We start from the raw sequence: 17,158 nt of genomic DNA on the forward strand, positions 1-17,158 counted from the left end.
GTATATATACTTGATTATATTACGTAACAGCTCAAACCTACTAGTAAATATTGTTCACTTTAATATGTTATATATCATTATCAGTCTCACAATTTTAAAACTCTAGTAGAGAAAAATGTTTCATATCTCTATCTAATCGGAGCTTTGATATCATATCTGATAGAAAGATGTTTGTACAATTTATGATCCACGTTAACTTAAAAACTAATAAAATACTCAAATCGTAGGGGTCCATTTTGATATTGATGTTGACAATATGTTGTATAATATTTAAAGTGACATAAAATTCGAATTCAAATCTTTACAATATACTCTATTCCAAAGTCTACAAATAATGCCAAATGGCTTAAATTTTCCGGACGTTGTGAATCATTGAATAGTTTTTGGCGGGCCATCTTCCCCACGTCTTGCATTCATTCTTTTGGACCAAAAATAAGCAATATTAGAGAATTTATTAGTTTATGATTTTGAGATCGTGTGAAATTATCACAGTAGAGATGTATTACTTACTTATAAATTTATGATCAACCTCTAAATTAGTCGATATGGACTCCCTCCCAACAATCTTCAACAAGAAGTTCGAGGTCAATCCTCGAGTCTTCCCACTAACATAATATGGTAATAATTTAATATCCCATTTGAATTTAAGGAAAGTGGGAGGAAAAAACAGGTGAATTCTTGGTTGAAAATATACATATACATATGGAAATCAAAATACAGATGAGAAAAGATATAAACAAGCTTAGCTGCAAAATTCAGCTGTGATTTAGAGAAGATTACATATTAAGAAGAATCATTTCATTTGAACAAACTTTCGATGGAAGCTGTTCTACTCTGGATCTTTACTCCTCATTGGACTGATACAAAACCAGCAACCTCCTTGCGATTCTGAATTCCTGCACATCAAATTCATCACAACCAAACAGATGATCTTAAGATTCATGAAATTGGGGTTTTTTTTTTTTTTTTTTTTTTGTCTGGATTGATAAACAATTTGATTTGGTTTGTTACCTGCTTCTTTCGCTGCTAGTGCTATTACTACTGCCGCCGGATACGCTCCCCTCATTCGATCGCTTCCTCCACCACTCTCTGTCCACCGGCGGCGGTTTAGGCGACACTCTCGAACTGCTATTCAACCCCGAATCGGTTCTAAGATTCCTCTTCTTTTTGGTCGACATCTGCCCGAAAGGCAGCGGGAGGAACATTTTTAGGTAAAATCCACCGCTATCGACGCTTCTACTTCTGGTAACCAACGCCCTAGTTTCACTCCTCGTCTTGCTGGTGTCCCTTCGGAAGGAAGTTTCAGAGGCGGAATCGTCTCGCGTTAGCGAGGCATCGCCGTCTTGCCGCTCCGAATTACTCAAATGGTGTTCAACAAGATCCTTGAGAGATAACTCGTAGGAGGATTCCGGCATGTTCCTGACCATCTCCATAAGCTCCTGTTGACCTCTGGCTATGGCTTGTGTCCGAGACGTCGGGGAGAGGCTGCGATTACGCGAGCGGTGAAATTGAAGGTTGGTTCGAGAATTAGAACCCCAGAGCGTGGGCGAACAAACGCCGGACTCCGATTGAGAGTCATCGTCCCCGGCGGCACTGTCCCAGCCCCTGAAAATGATGCAGTCTTCGGCCGTATGGATAGGGTTTCCCATGGATGTAGAAGAAACTTGAAACAGAGAGAAAAGCAGAGGAGATCGCGTGTGGTGCGGCGTTTGAAGCTAGAGGGGCAGAGGAGGGTATAGGAGGAGAGAGGAGGGGGAGAAAATTGTAATTTAACACGGTCGCCTACGTGTCAATTTCACGGTAACTTGGACTAGTTACCGTGAAGAGTTACCGTGAAGGTACGGTGACAGAGATCCCACCCTTACGCTTCACAAAAATTATTTATTATTTATTATTTTGTGATTAATGTTTAAACTTAGGATTATCGCATTAATAAAGAATTTATTTATTATAACCTATGGTATGATTGTAAAAATAATATGAATTTTTTTTAATATATATTCTCCATAATTTATAAACTAAGGGAATGGGTGGAATAATTTAAATATTCTTTTATAAAAGGTTTATATATCTTTTTTTTTTATTCTTTTGGTTTCAGATGTTGGTTGTTAGGCTGTTAATTAGTAGAAGATTTTATAAATAAATAAATAAATAAAATAGAAGACGGAAAATACAAGCATTAAATGTGAGGAGATTATTTATTTATTTATTTATTTGGAATTTAATTGAAAAAATCTGGGAATGATTTGTGGGATTTTTTTTTTTTTTTGTAATGTTTTATTTTATTTTTAATTTGTTATCCAATGGAAGGACAACGTGTGGATGTCTACATGATTATTTGTCATTATTACTTTCTTCCTCCTCAATTCTCCTGCTATTCATCGTTTTTATATTAAAAACAATTATTATATTCTGTATTAATCAAATGTCTTTTTAGTCCTTTTGCAAATTGCATATATTTTAAAGGAAAATATGTAAAATAGTCCTTTTTTTTTTAATTTATTTATAATAATTTTCAATTTCGCAAAAATACTCAATTAAACAAATTATTTTTCAAAAATTTATTGGTTCTAAATTATTAATTTATTAACCTATTTAAATATGTAATGTCGGTTAAACATTAAATTTAACCTTAAATTTTCAAGTGTGTCTATTTACCCGATGATAAAAGTCCCACATCTGCTAATTTAGAAAATGATCATGTATTTATAATAAAAAATACTCTCTCCATTGGTGTGTGACATTTTAGAAAAGCTTAAAACAAAGCCATAAGAGTTTATATTCAAATTCTACAATATTATACTATTATGGAGAGTCGTGTTCGTCTAACATACCTATTGTTATGCATGAATTTTGAATTAGTAAAAACGAGTTTAACCTAAGATAAAAGTAAAAAAAAAAAAAAAGAAATAATAATAAATAAACTTAAAACTAGAATTTAAATTTTGGATGGAAATGATTGTGTTTTAATGTAGAAAATAACAAAATGAAAATGGTTGAAATCTAATTATAATAAAAACAAAATGGTTACGCACTATCTCACAAAAATTAATTTTAAAGAAGTGTCCACTAAATGCCATAACAATTGTAATCAACCACTGACCCCATTTCTCCCCCAACCCCAATATTCATTATATCATTATTGCAACTTAATTAAGTTATGAAATTAAAATAAACATTACCTAAATTCTGAGAATTAAATAAATACGTTTAAAATTAGCTAATTTAGGGAATGATTATGAGTTTATAAGCGAGGAATACTAACTTCATTAGTGTGAGACCTTTTGGGGAAACACAAAGCAAAGCCATGAGAGCTTATGCTCAAAGAGAGTCGTGTTCGTCTAACATAAAATACAGATTTTAATTCTAATTAATATTTATTGTGGGAATAAAACATTTCTAAGGCTTATGGCTTTGATTTTTTTGTTAATTACTCACTCTAATTAATATTTAGTGATTTAAATGCTTTAATTTGGTTGTTCTCATTGTTGCAATCATCAGCCTCCACCTTTATTAGCTGCCAGGACAAATTTGGTCTCCCATTACATCATTTCAAATATTATCAAATTTTTATAATCTATATTTTAAATGATTATCCGACTTTATTAAATATAAATTATAAAGTCAATTCCATTAAAAATTTAAATATTATACATATAAATAATATATATTTTTTTTAAATTTTATTATCCGCTTATTTTAAAAATGCCTATCACGAAGCTTTTTCTTTTTTCTTTTTTCTTTTTCCTTTTTAATTTGCTTATCGTGACTCGTAAGTTAGCAACGTACTGAAATTTCTTTTTTTAAAGCATTTATTATTCTTCTTATAAAGTCAATATTTTTAATTTATTTTTTAATTCCTTAATTAACACAAGTAAAAAATAAAAATTCTCAATTAATTCAATTTGGCATAAAATTTGATTTTTTTTTTCATTTTTTATAAAAATATTTGAAAGCTAAATTTAAAAAATAAAAGGATTTTTACAAATTCCTTTAATTTTTTTTAGTATGCTTGAATTTTGAAAATATTCCTTTGAGAGTAGAAAGGAAGTAAGGAATATTGTCTAATTTTTTAAAATATAAAATTAAAAGTCAAATTGGAAAGTATTTAACGGATTTATCCAAATTATTATATACGGATATGATTGGCATTCTAATTTATGAGGTTTATAACAAAATTGTGGATGAAAAAATATATTATTATATTTTTCATTAAATTAATTCATGTTGCCACGTTACAATAAAGAATAGACCGACTTCTAGAAGTATTCGTGTATTATTAGGAGAAAAATATGTATATACTCTTTCTAGAATTCGGGTTTTTGTCGTTTAAATTTAAATATTAACGCTAAATTAATAAAAATATCTTTCGGGAAAATATTCATAAATTTTTAAATTTTTGGATAATATTCATAAATTTTTAAATTTTTGGATAATATTCTTAGCTTTTCTAAAAATATCTAAAAAAAATACTCTTAAAAATCAAGAATATGTCTGTTTTAAATAGAAAGAGTTAATATTTTATTTAAAAAATACTCCTAATTTTTTTTAAATGGTTAAAAAAATACAATTAAGTTTTTAAATGTTGATTAATACTCTCAATTTTTTTTAAACATAAAATTAAAAAATTTGAAAATAATCTATAAGGGTTGAAGCAGTTTTTATTAATATATTTGTGTTTTTTAAAAAATTTATTAATAAACTTAAAAAATACATTTTAACTTTTTAAATTTTTTTAAAAATAATCTGTAAGGCTTTGATATATAATTTTTCTCCATAAAATTTATAGGTATAATTAAAATATAATGGAAAAAGTTATTTTTGGAAGTAAATTTAAAATTGAAGGATAAAAAGATAATTTTTTTTTTTTTTTTTTTTTTTTTTTTTTTTTTTTTTTTTTTAACTTATGGTAAAATTTGTATGATTAACCTAAAAAGAATGAAAGGAAAACTCTAGGCATTATTTTGGCGGGGGGCCTTTGAATGGTTGCAGCAGAAAGAGCAAAAGAATGCGCCGCTCTGTGAAGCATTCGAGTTCGAACCCCTCGTTTGATACATGGGTGTGACTGCGGCCTCAATACTCAATCGCCTTCTTTCCCATAAGAACCTCAGCGCCAGAACCCAACCCACCGGCGCCAAAGCCGCTGCCACCACAATCCTCAAATACCTAGAAGAGGGTCGCCTCCGAAAAGCTGTCTCGGTTCTGTTTGATTCCCCCTTCCCTTTTCCTCATCCTTTGTATGCTCGCCTCTTCCAAATTTGTTCTTCCACTCGCGCTCTTGTTGAAGCTCGAAAGGTTGAATCTCATTTGGTTACGTTTTGCCCCACGCCGCCGATTTTCTTGTTGAATCGGGCGATTGAGGCGTATGGTAAATGTGGGTGTTTGGAGGATGCGAGGGAGCTGTTCCAGGAAATGCCTCAGAGAGATGGGGGATCTTGGAATGCGATGTTAACGGCGTATACGCAGAATGGGTTTGCTTTGGAAGCTTTGAATTTATTTCTGAATATGAATAAATCCGGTGTTTATGCTACTGAAATAACTTTAGCTAGTGTCCTTGGGTCTTGCGGTTCTGTTTTGGCTCTTCACCTCTCTAGGCAAGTTCACGGGCATATTGTGAAATCTGGCTTTGTTGGCAATGTGATTCTTGAGAGCTCGCTTGTTGATGTCTATGGAAAGTGTAGGCTTATGAATGATGCACGTAGCATGTTTGATGAAATCCAGAATCGAAATGATGTTTCCTGGAATGTTATTGTTAGGCGCTATCTTGAGGTGGACGATGGTAAAATGGCAGTGTCAATGTTTTTCCAAATGTTCCGAGAGGCAGTGATGCCATTGAGTTTTACTTTTTCCAATGCTCTGATTGCTTGTTCAAGTATGGCAGCACTCATAGAAGGTAGGCAAATTCATGGTATTGTAGTGAAAGTAGGATTGGAAGAGGATGAAGTTATTTCGAGCTCTTTAATTGACATGTATGTGAAATGTGGAACATTAGAAAATGCTCACCAAGTATTTACCCAACCCAGTTCCAGAAATCTTATTTCTTGGACTTCCATGGTATATGGATATGCAATGTCTGGGGAAGTTCTAAAAGCTAGGGAGCTTTTCAATGAAATGCCCGAACGCAATGTGATTTCATGGAATGCTATGTTGGCAGGGTATATTCATTCCGGTCAATGGGCAGAGGCACTAGACTTTTTCCACTTGATGCACAATTCGATTAAGGATGTCGATCACGTTACTCTTCGCCTGATATTGAATGTGTGTACTGGCCTTTTAGATGTTGAAAGAGGAAAGCAAGTTCATGGTTTTATCTATAGAATTGGTTTCTATGCTAATCTCTATATTGGTAATGCCCTCCTTGACATGTATGGTAAATGTGGGAACTTGAAAAGTGCCAGAGTTTGGTTTTACCAAATGAGTCAATGGCGGGATAAAGTCTCCTGGAATGCTCTACTTACTACCTATGCTCGTCACGGCATGAGTGAACAGGCGATGACAATTTTCTCAGAGATGCAATGGGAAGCAGCTCCTAGTAAATTTACCTTTGCAACCCTTTTAGCAGCCTGTGCAAACACCTTTGCATTAGATCAAGGCAAACAAATCCATGGCTTCATGGTTAGAAATAATTATGAGATAGACATTGCAGTTAGTGGAGCTTTAGTTGATATGTACTGTAAATGCCGACAACTTGAGTACGCCCTCAAGGTTTTTGAAAATGCAGCTTCGCGCGATGTGGTTCTGTGGAACTCCATAATTTTAGGATGTTGTCACAACAGAAGGGGTATGATAGTAATCGAATTGTTTCAAATGATGATGATGGAGAAAGGCATTAGCCCGGACCATGTGACCTTCCAAGGTATTTTGCTTGCTTGTGTCTATGAAAATCTCGTTGAGTTAGGTAGGCAGTATTTCGATTCAATGAGTGACAAGTTCTGTATCATACCTCGATTAGAGCACTATGAATGCATGATTGAGCTCTATGGCCGACATGGAAACATGGATGAGCTTGAAAAATTTATCAACAATATGCCCTTTGATCCTACTGTTTCAATGCTAGAAAAAGTCCTTGATGCATGTAGAAAACACGGACACTCGAGGTTGGGAGAATGGGTAGCTATTAGACTAAATGAGCAGAATCTTTACCAGTGAAATCATGAAAGCAACAAAATCTATCCCATCAACTCAAGCATTCATGGTTTGAAACCATAGTGGAAAGTTGTCTCTCATTCATTCATTGTAGAATCCAAAATTTTTGGCTATGCTCAACAGCGTCAGCAATCAAAGAGAAATTTAGATCCAAGATCTGAATGAGAAGATACAAAGATGTTTATTGCTCATTACAGGATCAAGTGTTCGCTCCAGCCTATTGAAAAGCAATGCATGTTCAAGAGCTCTGTGAGAAGAATCCAGGATCTCGATCTACCCAACATGTTGACTGTCACAATCCCCATCAAGTATGTGATACACCCACTTAACTTTCGATGCTTATTTAAATAGGAAATTTGTAAACCTAGTCCATCGAGATATCGTTATGAGTTCGAAGCATGCTTAAAGAAAGACAGGCCGTATTCTATAATTTGAACAAACAAGAACGACAAACTCTGGTGATACTTTGCGTTTCTGCTTGAAGGATCAGCTGTTTTAGTTGCCTTGACTGATATGTAGCAGAACACAAGCTGGTTCTTTATTCTTTAACATAAATATCTTCAAATGCCTAAATTAAACGATCTGATCGAAAATGAGATGAGAACAGAACATGACAGACAGTTTGCTGACTGAAAAGTCACTTTACTGTTAATTACCTTGTACTTTATTTTGGCTCTTGGCTTACTCTTGTTGGTGAGGGATAGGATAAATTACTAGAATTTATGGAACTGATATTGTATGTCAAAGATCATATTGTATTCAGAAAATCTTATTGAGGTGCATCAATATCCCTTTTCAATTCATATGCATTTTCGTTAGGATGATTTATCTGTTTTTCTTTTAAATGCTTTGTTCTTCTCCAGTTCCCATGCAAGCTCTGATTCCTCTCACAAGTTAAATGAATAATAATAGAAAAAACTCGATTCGTTTTTTATGTTACCGTAGCTAATGAGATGGTTTAGACTATTTTGAAAACTTCAGCAGTTAAGAAAAGAAATTAAGGCACATTTGGTAAGGTTTCATTTTTTATTTCTTGTTTTTCATTTTTTCGTTCTTTGTTTCCTCTCTTTTAACAAAGAAAAATGTATCTTGTTGTTGTTGTTGTTTTTTTTTTTTTTTTTTGAAAAAATATAAACATATTTGATAACCTAAAAACTTGTGAGAGGAAAATGAAACTTTGCTATCAAATGTAACATATTTATAACATACATTAAAAATATATAAAAAATTACACGAAAATATTTGATAACCACTTGGCGGCATTAAAAGAAGAATATTGTATCCTGGAACATATGATTGAAGGGTATATTTAGATTTGGCGATGTCAAAAGTGCACGCCATCAGGTAATGCCTGAGAAGGACATTATTTCTTGGAACTCTACGATTTCTGGTTCTGTTTGATCTGGAATTGCTAATAATGCTACGGACGTTTTTCTGGAAATGAAAAACGCTGGTTTTAGACCAAGTTAATATACCTTCTCCATTTTGCTTTCACTTGTGTCGTATGCTTGTCTGGTAAGCAAATTCTTGGCAGTATGGTTCGAAGTGGTGTGGATGCGTCAAGCGTGGTGCTCAGAAATTCATCGATTAATATGCAGTGGAAATTTTGGCCTTGTTGATTATATGTTTGCATATTTTTTAGTATGGAAAAGGTGGATGTTATCTCTTGAAACTCTTTGATTTTGGGCTGCCACAGACCAGGCTTAAGAGTATTGGCACTATGTCAGTTATCTCTAGTATCCCTCTCCCGATCAGTTCACTGTATTAATCGTGACCAGTGTCTGTTGTCTCCAAGAGTTGGAACTGGGTAAGCAAATATTTTCTTTATGTTTCAAGATGGTATTTAATTCTAACGGTATTGGACTCAGTGCTGCAATTGACTTGTTTTCCAAATGCGACAGCTTGAACGTTGCTGTGTAGCTTTTTGGAGCTCTTGTCATGTCATGCTCTCAAGCATTGAATGGCATGGTCATCAGAGCGATTCCATGTGGCTTTTTGTGCACTCCATAAGGGAGAACCTCAGGCCAATTGAGATTACACTGAGCAGTGTGCCGAGCTCCATTTCAGTCTTCACACCTGTGAGTTGGGTAGTCAAATTCATAATTTGGTTCTGAAGTTGGGTTTCGAATCTGAAGCCATTGTCTCTCGTTCGCTGGTAAGCATGTATCCTGAACCACATGAAAGTCTTTATAGATATGTCCGTTAGAGATTTGATATCATGGAACACTATGATTATGGTTCTGGTTAACAATGTATACTTTGAAGCCCTACGCACTTTTAATAAATTGGTCAGGGAAGGTGTACTGCCTGATAGGAAAACTCTAGCTGGAGTCTTATTAGCTTGCAGTCATGCTGGTTTTGTTGAGGATGGGATAGTCACCTTCTCTACAATGACATATGAACACGGAGTCGTGCTGAGGAATGAACATTATTCTTTGTAGTAGTTGGGCTGGAAATTTGAAGCAGTTATTATTATTAAAACACCAAAATGCCAACCTACTTCTACACTTTGCAAGTCACTTCTTGGTGTCTGTGCAATTCATGGAGACCTAAAAGTTGTTGAAAGAGTTGCAGAGAGGGTGGTGAAGCTGGAACTGCAATCATCCTTACTGTATTCGGTGCGGGTCGGTGCAGGCTCAAGCATTTGCAATGAGAGGTAGATGGGAATGGATCGCACTGATCGTGAGCTCCAGATTACTCTTAGGAACTCGAGGCTGGGAGGCGATACACGTATTATGCTTAGGAATCCTTCACAGAGTGCCTCATCCGGGTAAGTTTTGCTGGACTTGTATATGCTTCTTTTTTTGCAGCAAATGTGATTTTATGTTAACAGATTATGCTGCTTTGTTCTGATGTTTACTGTCTATTCTCTCTGCATTTGTGTGGGTTTGCTATTGTGGGATACCAATAGAAAGCATTCCCAAGGTCGTTTGCTGGAACTAACTTTCGTGCAATGGAGGATGGAGTTTGGAAGAAAGCTGAAGCAGTGTGGAGAGATGTGTGAAGGAGGGGTAAATGCTTCCCTTAACTCCTCATGATCCTCCATTTTTATGACGATGGGCTTCCTTTAGAAAGTTGGCTTCTTCTTCGCCCACTTGGTGGAAAGGTTCTTGCTTACTGCCAAGTTCATAGGACTGTGGCATAACCTTTGAAATTTACAGAATCGAAATGCTGTCTGGTTCTTGAAAGATACTACGCCCTTCCTCCTCTTTGGATGTCTAGGTATCCGCTGTAAAATCTAAAATATGTGATTTTAGGAAATTGACTGATCATCATTATCTTTGCCTTACTTAATTTCTTCATTTTAGTGAAAGAATCGGGTGGGTTCCCCCACCGACCCTGTGACACACCAACCACGTCCCTTCCCTTTCTCCGAACATCAAGCCCACTTCACTCTTTCTTTGTCTTTCGTTGTTCATCCATACAAATAGTTAAGTGAGGCCCAAATACTCCTAAAGCAATCCCGAACCTTTTCTTCCACCTCTCCTTATAATTGAGGCAATGGAATTGTGAGACCGAGAATGAATAGGTTCAGGAGCGCTTTTTTTTATCTATAAATAGAGAGCAATATATATGCAAATAGAGCAAAAAGAAGGACCAATTATTCAGGATAGAAATCCACCTACGCCCTCTTTCAAAGGGTCGGCGAGACATGGGAGCCTCAGCTCATGCATCGGTTTACCGAAAGAACCAATGCTATCCTACTTCCTTTTATGGCTCCTTGCGCACTGGGGAGGAGTTGCAATTTGTTTCAGACTCTAGGAAGTTTTTTCAAACGTAAGCTAGCTGTTCTTCGCTGGCTGGAAAAAGTGTTAGTTTCTTCACACTAACATCACTCCATTTTTGTAATCTACTGGTCACATGTATGAGGGCTGGCTTCATTTATTTATTTATAATCAACAAAAGCACTTGCAACCCAAGTTTTCTTATGATATATTCTCTGTTGCTGCTAATTTCAGGATCCAAAGAACGGGTGATGCCAGAAAACGTGATCATATCAACTTGCTTATCATAGTTTCAGAAAGTCCAATCTTTACAGGTAAACTTTATGGTTTATTTTGGAAGAAAGGTCAGTAGCATGCAAATTGAAGTATTGATTCATTTATTGCACTTCAACAGTGTCTAATTTTCCTACAATGAGTCTGGATTTACGTGTGAAATTGAAACACATCTCTGATTATGAATGTTTACCTAAATAACAAACAAGCAAACATCAGCAAAATTATACGACCATAAACAAACATTTAAAAGAAAACAAAAGCAGACAGAGACTACTAACTTGGCCAAATCTAGCGGAGGTAGAATACTTAGTCACACATATTGTGAGATTCCACATCGGTTAGAAAAAGAAACGAAACATTCTTTATAAGAGTGTAGAGACCTCTTCCTAGTAGACGCATTTTAAAACCATGAGCTGACAGTGATAGATAACGGACCAAAGCGGATAATATCCACTAACAGTGGGCTTGGACTGTTACTAATGATATTAGAGTTAAACACTGAGCAGTGTGCCGATTAGAGAGGGGAACGAGTGTCAACGAGGACGTTGGGGCCCTGAAGAGGGGTGGATTGTGAGATCTCACATCGATTGGAGAGGGGAACAAAGTATTCTTTATAAGGGTGAGCAACCCTCTCCCTAATAGCCACGTTTTAAAACCATAAAGCTGATGACGACATGTAATGGGCCAAAACGGACAATATTCATTAGCGGTGGACTTCGGTGGACTTGGGCAGATGGGACAAAAGCAAAGTTTATTGAATATATTAGTGCCTCCTAGACCATAGATACCTAAAAGCCATAACCCACTCAATAATTCCCTATCAGAAACTAGCCATAGAGAGAAAAAAAGGGAAAAATCCATTCAAAACATCAATCATGGAAGCTGAGATGGGAATAAGAGAATGAACAGAGCCCAAAATAAGTGCAGAATTCAATGATTCATGAGATGCAAACAGACAGTATCCTTTTTTTAATTGGTCAAAAGAAAGATGTTTGGCAGAAGATGAAGGTCGACGCAGCAAGAATAAGATAGAAAGTATTCCCTTATTTAAAAAGAAAAGTTAGTGTAAAAGCATGAACAGAATGAAATGGATTGGTTGGGTGTGATGGCCATATAAGTAAAATCTAAATATCTTAGCCAATTTAGTATAAAGCTGAGTACCCCACTTAATGGAATGGGCTAAAGTAGACCATAGGATGACTTTGCTTTTTCGAGCATCAACTCTTGTCTTTACTTGATTGATGATAACGATGCATAGGGCTTCCTCTATTTCGATCTGTTTCTTTGTTTAAATCTTATCTAATTTTGTTCATTAACTCATAAATTTTTAGGGTTTAGGGTTTATTAAATATGAAAATGACATATATTAATAAGCGTTTAATTTCTTAGTTTTAAGATTTTTCAAAAGAAAGAGAATTATTGTTCTTTTTTTTTTTTTTTTTAATGACACTGATATATCCAATTTTGTCTTCATAAGGGGTATGAACAATGATCAAGGGTATATTCGTAATTTAAGAGGTTATGAAAGAAACAAAATTTTAATATAAAAAATGTTTGATTGGATGACTTTTTAAAACATGGTATTAAAAAAAAAAAAAAAAAGAATATTATTAAATAATTTGGAGAGGAAATTAGGTGAATAAATACCAAAAATTCACCAATTTTTAATTTTGAAGGAATTTGGAGTAATATTCTTTTTTAGTAATAAAGAAAAAAAGGGGTTTAAAGGGAAAAAAGAAATAAAAGAAATAAAAAAATAAAAAGGGTCCATTTTTCGTTTGTGGGATGAAATGGAAAAGGAATAGCTTTTGAGTGCGGCTTCGGTTTTTAACACATGGAACCTTCTACACACACAATAATATAAAATAATAGTAATTATTAAATAAATAAATAAATTTTAAAATAAAAATTAAAATTAAAATAAAAAAGGAAAATTGGAGTTTGGTATTTAGTTCAATTTTAATTTTAATTTTAATTTTCATTTTCATTTTCATTTTCATTTCAATTATGAATCCTTTGGTGGTCCCCACGTAAACAGGAAGTGGGCCCCACTTGAACTCGGAAGGCCATCCTCACACGCACGCAGGATGCTTTCCACGTGGCGCAATCTGCATTACTCCTTCTTTGCCACCGGACGTTTTCTTTCTTTTTTTTTTTCTTTTTTTTTTTTTCAAGTCCCAACGCCAACGCTGTAGGCGCTCTTCCTTTTGCGTGTCTTCTATTTTATAGACCATCTTCTGCTGACTGCTTCACCTCCGCCTTGCAGGAATTTCTTTTTTCTTTTCACCTGAAGCGGTCCGAGGTAATCACTTGTTCTCCCTTTATTGATCGTTACTGGGTTTTGAGCTCTGATCATCAGCACCCTACTTGTTTTTTTTTGTTTTTTTGTTTTTTTTTTTCTGTGATTCTTAGTATATGTGGTTGCTTTTCCTTTCCAGGGTTTTCCTTTTACTACGTCTTCTTTTGATTTCTCTCTGAAATTTGATGTCTTCTGGTTAATTTTTGTGGGTTTCTTGTTTGTTTTCAACCATTTTGCTACAGAACTGGGACTTTTTGAATTGGGTCGCTCTGTTTTCGGCTTTTTCTTAAATCTTTGGGAAGAGAGTGCGATATATTTGGGTAGATGCTTGTTTTTACCTGGTTAATGTGTTCTGCGTTTTTATCTTGTCTTTCTCTCTCTCTCAGGCGGCAGAAGCGAGGAAATTCTGATAATTTTAGGCTGGTTTGATAAGTTTTAGGGAAGGGGGGTTGTGGGAACTTGAGTGAAATGGTTGGTAAAGAAAACTTGAGGACTGAGGACTTGAACTTGTGCTTTGAAAAACTAATGATGCTTGCTGGTGGTGATGGAATCGACGTTGGTGCTAAAGGGGTTAAAATGGACGGTGGGGTGATTGCCGGATGGAAGGACATTCCTATGGAGCTTCTCTTGCAAATTATATCGCTTGTTGATGATCGAACTGTTATTGTAGCTTCTGGCGTGTGTTGTGGATGGAGGGATGCTATTTGCTTTGGCCTCACCCATCTTTCTCTATCATGGTACTTTCTCTCATCTGCCTTGAACGCCTTTCTATCTATTTTGAATTTTGATGGTTGAACCTCTGATGTTTCTTTCTATAAACATGTTGATTTGTGTTGCTATTAGAGAGAAAATTTCAATCATATGTAATTGCGTCCTGGTTCATATTGATTTCCTTCTCCTGTTATTGCTTCATATCATATGATGAAATGGACTCCGTTCTTCTTATTTTTTTTAGTGCTAAAATGTGCTGGTTCACATGTTTCAAAAGCTTACAAGAAACTCGGATCTGTATGCCTTTGATTTTACATGCTTAAGATCAAATCACATGTGTCTTATTGCGTCGTAGTCCCTCTAAAGTTGATAGGACAGATTCCCAAGAATTTATAGGACAACTTCTCGTGAAAGTACCTTGTTATGTCTCGAATTGAGGCGATCCTGTTTCTCTGCTACCGTTTCGAGGCATTCAGTGAGCACTAGAACATTGGTTATTACTCGAGTGTATTCCGATGGTAAAGCCTGATTTTTTAGGGCTATTTTTGTGTCTAATATCTTTGCTCGAATCTTTATTAAGATAAGATCGTTAACGTTCCATAATTATCTGATACGACTTTTAAGTTCTTTCACTTATAAATCATGAACATATCAGGAACGGTGCAAGCTTGATTTTTCTAGCTACAAACTTTGACTGTTATTTTGTAAGTACAGCTTCAACATTTACTTTTAGGCATTTATTTAATGAATAACCTGCTGCTTGGACCCCCCCAGAAAAGCATATACTTTTGGACATTTATACGTCTAATGAATGACAGCTATTTTGTTGTTATGTAGGCCACACCCCATTAGATTCTTGTACCCATCACTGGTGTCATATGCTAAGTCAAGCACGACATTATTATTTATATACATTTTAACGATCAGCTTGGAACTTATCAGAAGTATTTACATTGTGATAGATTAATGCTTGGCAACGAAAGTTGTCGAGTTATAGACACCTTAGTTAATAGCTAGTTGGTGTCTCCTTTTGATTCAGGTGCAAAAAGAACATGAACAACTTGGTCCTATCCCTTGCTCCTAAATTTGCAAAACTGCAAACTCTAATCTTGCGCCAGGACAAACCCCAGCTCGCCGACGATGCTGTTGAGACCATTGCTAGTTACTGTCATGATCTGCAGGTCCTGGACCTGAGAAAAAGTTCCAAGCTCAGCGATCTTTCCCTATATGCCCTGGCTCATGGTTGCCCTGATCTTATAAAACTTAATCTTAGTGGTTGTACTGCATTCAGTGACACTGCATTGGCTTATCTAGCCAGTTATTGCAGAAAGCTAAAAGTTCTTAATCTTTGTAGCTGTGTCAAGGCTGCATCTGACACTGCATTGCAGGTACAAATTCAAGATTGAGCAATTTATAACATGTTGTAGTTGATTGGTCTAATCAACTTCCATTTATGTGCAGGCTATTGGACAATACTGTAATAGTTTGCAGTCCGTAAATCTTGGATGGTGTGAAAATGTGAGCGATGTGGGTGTGATGAGCTTGGCGTATGGATGTCGTGATCTTAGAACCCTGGACTTGTGTGGCTGTGTTCTAATTACAGGTACATCTCCCAATTCAATCAACAAATTTATATCTAGTAAATAAAAAGATCATAGATGCTTTTTATTTGATAGAGTATAGCCCTTTGCTCCATGAAGCTGATGGATTGATTGAAACAAAATCATGGGTTTCTTCAATGGACCCAAGAAAGGAAACCAAATAGCATCTTCTCTTGGGTTCATCGGTTTCTTATTAAGAACATTTTAAAAGAAGAACACTAGAAGTCTAAGGCGGCCCGTGATATTTGAATCTGATAAGTTTTTGATAATCAAGTGTTGCAAGGTTAGTTAGCTGCCTCTTGCAGACAAGGTGTGTAAATATGAGTGGGTAACTGATACTATCCGAGCGGTGGCCTAGGAGATGCTTGGATAGAATTGCGTTTAAGAACGAAAATAATCGCTTGTTCTAAAACCCTCTACCCAACCTCCTTTAAGACAATTGCCCTGTTTCCAGGGATTTTCTTTTCAAGAACTGAGCTACTCTTATCTTAGATGTGAGAAAGAACATTTAAACTATAGGAGGCCGCTTGGATACAGGAGCTTCCATCTTTTGAGAGTTTCCTCCATAGGGGTGAGAGCAAGTGAAAGGTCTTTTATCACAGCGTAACTAAGAGAGCCATTCCATTTAGGGCGAGCCCGTGTGGTTATTGGGGTGGGTACGAGCATAGTTGAATCTGTTTGTGGTAAGAAGTGCTGTCTCATCAAATAAATTCTTGTCGGTGTATCGTTAGCATAGCTGAATTTTGTTCCTCATTTCTGCAGATGATAGTGTGATTGCTATGGCAAATATGTGCCCTCATCTGAGGTCACTTGGGCTCTACTATTGTCAGAACATAACAGACAGAGCAATGTACTCTTTGGCACATAGCTGTATAAAGCACAAGCCAACAAAATGGGGAACAACGGGGAAGGGAAAGAATGATGATGATGGACTTAGAACGCTTAACATCAGCCAATGCACAGCTCTTACTCCCCCTGCTGTTCAGGCTGTTTGTGACTCATTTCCTGCCCTCCACACCTGCTCCGGCCGCCATTCCCTCATCATGAGTGGCTGTCTAAATTTGATGTCTGTGCATTGTGCTTGTGCAGTCCAAGCTCACCGTGCCCCCTCTGCTTTTCCCTATCCAGCTCATTGAACATGGGAACAAGTTTTTAGATTGGTTGCTAATCTCGAACGACCCTTTTACCCGAAAACCATGATGTTGTATCTGTACATGTACCTCGGAATCAAGGGAATTGGAACATATGAGGACTTTGTTCTCACTGTTTTCCCTTTCTTTTCATCTGTAAATATTGTAGCTTACGGACATCAAGATGCCAACTATATTATTTCCACACATGCTTGTTTAGATGTGGAAATGCCTTCAATTTCATAAGACTTCTGGATAAAGCAACAGAGC

The 17,158-nt window shown here is 35.8% G+C and overlaps 3 protein-coding genes and 1 pseudogene across 4 annotated transcripts; 3 read left to right on the plus strand and 1 right to left on the minus strand.

Moving 5' to 3' along the window:
* Positions 1 to 643: 643 nt before the first annotated feature.
* LOC111808245 (uncharacterized) lies at positions 644 to 1,684 on the minus strand. The gene is made up of 2 exons (XM_023694111.2): positions 1,012 to 1,684; positions 644 to 896 (listed from the first exon to the last, which is right to left on the minus strand). Exons 1-2 carry the CDS (start codon positions 1,647 to 1,649, stop codon positions 830 to 832), a joined length of 705 nt encoding a protein of 234 aa, XP_023549879.2. The 5' UTR covers positions 1,650 to 1,684; the 3' UTR covers positions 644 to 829.
* Positions 1,685 to 4,967: 3,283 nt separating this feature from the next.
* LOC111808369 (Tetratricopeptide repeat (TPR)-like superfamily protein) lies at positions 4,968 to 7,974 on the plus strand. The gene has a single exon (XM_023694301.2). The coding sequence runs from the start codon at positions 5,056 to 5,058 to the stop codon at positions 7,147 to 7,149; it is 2,094 nt and encodes a 697-aa protein (XP_023550069.2). The 5' UTR covers positions 4,968 to 5,055; the 3' UTR covers positions 7,150 to 7,974.
* Positions 7,377 to 11,184, plus strand: LOC111809293 (pentatricopeptide repeat-containing protein At1g43980, mitochondrial-like; annotated as a pseudogene). Its single transcript, XR_015423321.1, has 3 exons — positions 7,377 to 7,454; positions 8,416 to 10,157; positions 11,106 to 11,184. The product of XR_015423321.1 is annotated as a pentatricopeptide repeat-containing protein At1g43980, mitochondrial-like (transcript).
* A 2,128-nt stretch (positions 11,185 to 13,312) lies between these two features.
* Positions 13,313 to 17,148, plus strand: LOC111808371 (F-box protein SKP2A). Its single transcript, XM_023694304.2, has 5 exons — positions 13,313 to 13,449; positions 13,833 to 14,183; positions 15,197 to 15,545; positions 15,619 to 15,760; positions 16,521 to 17,148. Exons 2-5 carry the CDS (start codon positions 13,915 to 13,917, stop codon positions 16,892 to 16,894), a joined length of 1,134 nt encoding a protein of 377 aa, XP_023550072.1. The 5' UTR covers positions 13,313 to 13,449; positions 13,833 to 13,914; the 3' UTR covers positions 16,895 to 17,148.
* Positions 17,149 to 17,158: the final 10 nt, after the last annotated feature.

This window comes from Cucurbita pepo, chromosome 13 (genome assembly GCF_057944985.1).
Source record: "Cucurbita pepo subsp. pepo isolate OVF chromosome 13, ASM5794498v1, whole genome shotgun sequence".
Classification (NCBI taxonomy): domain Eukaryota; kingdom Viridiplantae; phylum Streptophyta; class Magnoliopsida; order Cucurbitales; family Cucurbitaceae; genus Cucurbita; species Cucurbita pepo.